Source organism: Alosa pseudoharengus, unplaced genomic scaffold (genome assembly GCF_046254945.1).
Source record: "Alosa pseudoharengus isolate Yale_2024_CS ecotype anadromous, Long Island Sound unplaced genomic scaffold, YU_APseudo_1.1 YU_APseudo_1.1_scf_23, whole genome shotgun sequence".
NCBI lineage: Eukaryota > Metazoa > Chordata > Actinopteri > Clupeiformes > Clupeidae > Alosa > Alosa pseudoharengus.
In genome coordinates this window covers 20608347-20613891 of record NW_027468685.1, presented here as the reverse complement: position 1 = coordinate 20613891, position 5545 = coordinate 20608347, and the positions used below count along the sequence as shown (strand labels likewise).

Below are 5545 nucleotides of genomic sequence, written 5' to 3'. Positions count from 1 at the left end.
ACCGACACACACGCACACACCGACACACGCACACACCGACACACACACACACACACACACACACATAGACAAACATACAGGACAATGGTCTAAATTGGCTAAACATCTGCTGTCAGTTAAAGAATAGCAACTTGATTATACTCTTCAATTATGAATTATGTTTTCCTACCTCAGTCATCATCCCTACTACTACTACTACTATGTTACATTTATATATCGCTTTTCTCAACACTCAAAGCGCTTCACATGGAAGGGGGGACCTCACTAACCACCACCAATGTGTAGCACCCACCTGGCCTGACCTCTAACCTTTAACATGTAATTCAGTAAATCAGCTTTAGCTCAGTAACTTTAGGATATCTTTGCTGAATATCTTCATCATATCTTTACTATACGTAAGGGATAATGTATAGAACGCCGGTCATTGTCGACCGCGCAGCAGAGGGGTCTTGTTCCGCCCTGAAGGGACCTATCTCCCGACAATGACCGGCGTTCTATACATTATCCCGCTTATTACACGGCTACTTACCAAAACGACACAATAAACTCCCTACGATATGACTCTTTAGCCTACATAGCCTAGGCTATAGCCTATTTGTTACCGTTTCATCATGGCTTTTGCTGAGAAACAAATAGTTCGCAACAACACACGCTGAACTTGAATCAAACATTCCTTAGAACACAGCTGATCAACCGTCTGCTTTCACTTTTGAATGAAGTTCCAATCCTTGCGTAGTGATATGAAAGAATTGACTTAGAAGCACAAAGCCCATTTTCCTTGACAGCGGTCTGTTATACTTAGCAACGGTCTGTTATTCAGAATTAGCAGACCGCCGAACATTGGGAAGGCCCATTCAAGTGAATGGAGCATTCTGCAGCACTATGAAGAGCCGTGTAATAAATTGTGAGAACTCATATCTATACAGTTCTTCAGGGGAAAGTCCCTAATGACATCACATAAATTCCATGACATTCTGACAACCCACAGTATTAGGCCTGAAATCTCACTATCCACATCTTAAAATGGAAAGAGAATTGTGTGTGAATAAAAGCTAATTTTCAGATGTGAGTGAAAATGAAAACTAAAACCCACCCCTCTATCAGGTGCCAGCCATCTCCTTGGCCTATGAAATAGCAGAGAGCGACATCATGAAACGCCAGCCCAGGAACCCCCTCAGGGACAAGCTGGTGAACGAGAGGCTGATCAGCATCGCCTACGGACAGATCGGTGAGGCTGCACACCTGCACATGAATGACAGAGTGAACAACATGCTGTCAAATTGTCATACAAAAGATAAAGGCACAGGGTTGCTGCTCTACACATTCCCACCCTGAAACACATAGCATGTTCATCTCGACACATACCAACCCAGCCAGAGCTGACCCACCACCTCCACAAACACAGCTACACTATCTTAGTATTTAGTATTCAGTAAACTGCAGTTACATACTCATTACACAGCTGCACTATCTCCATCTTGTTCTTTCTGCAGGTATGATTCAGGCCTTGGGAGGTTTCTTCGCTTACTTTGTGATTATGGCAGAAAATGGCTTCCTCCCCTCTCTATTGGTGGGCTACAGGCTTCCTTGGGATGACCGCTATAACAATGACCTGGAAGACAGCTACGGACAGCAGTGGGTAAGTGCAGCACCATGCTCTCTGTCTCTCTTGTACAGTAGACTATTTGCTTATACTACTTGTTTTTACTTCAAGGAGTCCTGTCAAGAACTATAATTTGTTGTAGAATGAGAGTGTTGTGGTCCTCTTCATTCCCTCCCTGTGGTCTCTTGTCCACTCCTCAGACGTATGAGCAGAGGAAGATCGTTGAGTTCACTTGCCACACCGCCTTCTTCGTCAGCATCGTGGTGGTGCAGTGGGCTGACCTGATCATCTGCAAGACCCGCCGGAACTCCGTCTTCCAGCAGGGCATGAAGTCAGTGCCCCCTTCCTCTTCCTCTTTTTAAATCATTTTCTTTCTTTTGCCCCTCTGCTTGATTGTCATTCTCCTCAGTGTTGCTGAGTCTGATGCATTTTACACGCTGTGTTGTGGTAGCATTGCTCGCGTGTCTCACCCTGCTGTGTGATCTGTCTGCTGTGCAGGAATAAGATCCTGATCTTTGGCCTGTTTGAGGAGACAGCCCTGGCTGCGTTACTGTCCTACTGCCCCGGCATGGACGTGGCCCTCAGGATGTACCCACTGAAGTGAGTCGCCCAAACAAAACTGACTTGACTTGACTTGACTTGACTTGACTTGACTTGACTTGACTTTTATTGATTACTACAGAGGTACATTATACAGACAACAGATGATGCTGGAGTACACTATATGATTGGTGTCATCAATACAATATATTTCATGTATATATTCATGTAGAAGTTACCTGCACCACTATATATGGTTGGTTTGGGATTATAATTACCTTAATTGGTGACATCAATTAAAGAGTAACATTGATGAACTGTGTCAGTTATTGTGGAGAAACAAAAAGATGAACCCAATCCCATATTCCAATTTTTTGATACTACTTGAGACAATTCACAGTATCACACATTAGTACCCCCTAGTGACAAAGCATGGGAAGTGCATTTGAAGTGCCTGTGACTGCAAATGTTGTGTGAGTATGCGTTGAACTGTATTTTTACTGATGTTTCTCTTTATTTTCATTTCTTTTTCAGGCCTAGCTGGTGGTTCTGCGCATTCCCTTACAGTTTCCTTATCTTTGTTTACGACGAGATCCGAAAACTCCTCTTGCGTCGGAACCCAGGAGGTTAGGCACTGGTTTTACTCGTAGACGTACTCCTAAGCACAGAGATGTCTTCAGTTCTCTATTTGCCAACAAATTTGCCAATAAAAATTATTGTTCCTGTCTAAACCCTAAAACTTACTATATGCAAAGAATGCTGTCCACATAAATCCACCGTTTTACTACTGTTCTCCTTCTCACATAACATAAATACGGTATATATATACTTGTAAGTAACATTGATATTAACAAATGTTTTTTCTTTTGTCTTTTTCTCTCTCTCCTGTACAGGTTGGGTCGAAAGGGAGACATACTATTAAATTATCATTCATTCATTACTCTTCACATCCCCCCTGCCTCCTTTCTTTCCTCCTCCTTCTTATGCATCCATTCCACCTTCTCTCGATCTGTCTCTCCTGTCCTCCCCTCCCCTGTCCCTCTCATCACTCCTTCATGTAAGGGAACCCCACTTTAGAAATCTTCCCCTTGGTCTTGCCACCCCCCCCCCCCCCCTTCCTCCAGAGAAAACCTGCCAAGAGAACGAGGGGACCAACGACGGAGGTTGGAGGAACGCCGTGGGAGGGACGGGTCGCCGCCCGTCCCCACCATCCCTCCATTCCTCCCGTCTTTTTTTATTTTCTTTTTCTACCCAAAGACTTACAGCGTAATCTGCCAGTACTGTTGTTACGTCTCCGATACTGTTATTCTTATTACTGACAACTGTGGCTATCGTACACTGCCTCTGTACCCGGTCAAGCTGGAGTTACTTCTTACGCCCTTATCAGCGGCAGCTTTGTCTAGACCCACTGCCCCCCGCACCCCCTCCCACCTGCCCCTTTCTGTCTTGGTGACGATGCCCACCACACACATTTCACCACACCCCTCCCAGCCTCTCCCACTCTCTCTATCTCTCTCTTTTCATCCCTTCTCTCTTTTTCTCTCAGTCCTTCGTTCCACCCCCTTCCCTTGCTACTGTACACCCATCCGAGAAACAGAGAGATCAAACTGCTGACACCATGAAAACCGTCGCACGCTCACACTCTCTTCACAAGTTGGAAAAAATGACAACCCTCTTTCTCTCCTTCTGCCACCCTCTCTTCTGCTACTCTTCCCTCTCCTTACCTCCTCCTCGTATCCCTTGCTCTTTCTCTCTTGTCTGTTTTGTCGGCTGCCGTGTTGGTGTATTTTAATAGACGACTGAGTGTTTTTTTAATACTGCCATTGGGTGCTCTCTTCATTTTTTTTTACATTTTCCCTGGTATTTTTCCGTCAGGAGTGAGCATGAGAGCTGCCTGTTCTTTTCTCCCCTTCTTCAACCATGACAAAGCACACCCGGCACCCCATCTCACTCTTTTTCTCTCTCACTCTTTCTCTCCCTCTCCCCTCCCTCGCTCTCTCTCCTGCACTATCCCTTCCAGCCTGCTTCTTCTTCTCTCTCTCCGTCCGTCTGGCCCTGTCTGTCTGTCTGTTTGTGAACAACGTGCAAAAAACCCTCCCTCCCTCCCTCCTGCCTCTCCTGTCCCCCCACTTCCCCCTCCCCAATCCCTGTTGAAAAGAAAAAAAATTACAATCTCTCTGTGTCCTAGGAAAAAGAGATTTCTCTCCAATTTCATTATTTAAGAAACGAAGATGTGGAATAAGGTGTTGTACCTTACATGCGAAACAGCAGCAGCAGCAAAAAAATGAAATAAAAAGAAGGATCTCTCTTTTTCAGTTTGGTCTCTGTTTCTGTTTGTGTGAAAGACGATCAATGATGGAGTGACAGTTGCAAGCTTGTCACAGTACCTGCATAAATCAACTCATAAGGACATTTAAGTAGAAAATGCTGGAAAATGTTTTCACAATTAAAGGACAAAAAACACATGACTGATTCAGAGTGCCAGTGGATAAACACTATTGCTGTGTTTAGTTTTTCACACACAGCACCCTGACTCAGACATCAAAGCAGTGCTCCCTCAAGAACAGACACACAGACTAGCCCATGACAGCCATGAGTAAGCACTTATGCTGAGTGATACTCCTTATTACCACAACATTACTTTAGGCTCTGAGGACAGAAACCCTCAACAAACCACAATTCAACCATCACCATAGATAATAATAATAATAATAATATGTTTATTTTATATAGCGCCTTTCTCAAACCCAAGGTCGCTTTACATAGATAGATAATTGGATAGATAAAGGATTGGATAGATAAATGATATCTAGTTGAAACAAAACACACACAGTGTCTCCTGTCTCTTGCGTGTGTAATTTTAATGATTTATCACTATCTGAGTGTGTTAGACTTTTTAACACACTATTTGCATATTGGTCTTAGTTAAGTTAATTTGTGAACTTGAGTTTGTTCTTTAATTATAAAAATACTATAGTCATCTACACAACTCACAGAGGCTTCCATGATCAGGATTTGGGGGAAGAAAGAATATTAAACAAGACACGTGTGCAGTTCAGTTTTGACAAAGCAGCTTGTCCTAAAGGACATCAGTTTCTGAAACTTAACATACCAGCAAGCATATGTATAATACAAAAATGAATAACAGATGCAGGAAGGGTCACTGTTTATGGTTTAAACATTAGTGAGGGCATCTGTGATTCATGAATAGTAATGGATCCATTGCCTCTGTGTGTGTCGATGCTGGTGTGTGTGTGTTTGAGAGAGGCTTGTCCATTTACTAAGGGGGCACACCTATACCCCAGGGATATAGGTCACCCGTTTACACATGATTAGCGCAGGGTGGCTAGCTGGCTTGCTGAGAGTGTTGATCTGTTCCCTTCTCCAGCCGCGGCAGAGAGG

General features: G+C 43.9%; 1 protein-coding gene across 1 annotated transcript in view; it reads left to right on the top strand.

Annotated features, from left to right (window-relative positions):
* Positions 1-4458, top strand: part of atp1a3a (ATPase Na+/K+ transporting subunit alpha 3a) — a 28161-nt gene extending 23703 nt beyond the window's left edge. The window contains exons 16-21 of the mRNA XM_076301978.1: positions 1105-1228; positions 1494-1639; positions 1804-1934; positions 2102-2203; positions 2678-2769; positions 3037-4458. Coding sequence (XP_076158093.1) covers positions 1105-1228; positions 1494-1639; positions 1804-1934; positions 2102-2203; positions 2678-2769; positions 3037-3065 — 624 coding nt within the window. The 3' untranslated portion in view covers positions 3066-4458. The remainder of the gene's footprint in view (positions 1-1104; positions 1229-1493; positions 1640-1803; positions 1935-2101; positions 2204-2677; positions 2770-3036) is intronic.
* Positions 4459-5545: the final 1087 nt, after the last annotated feature.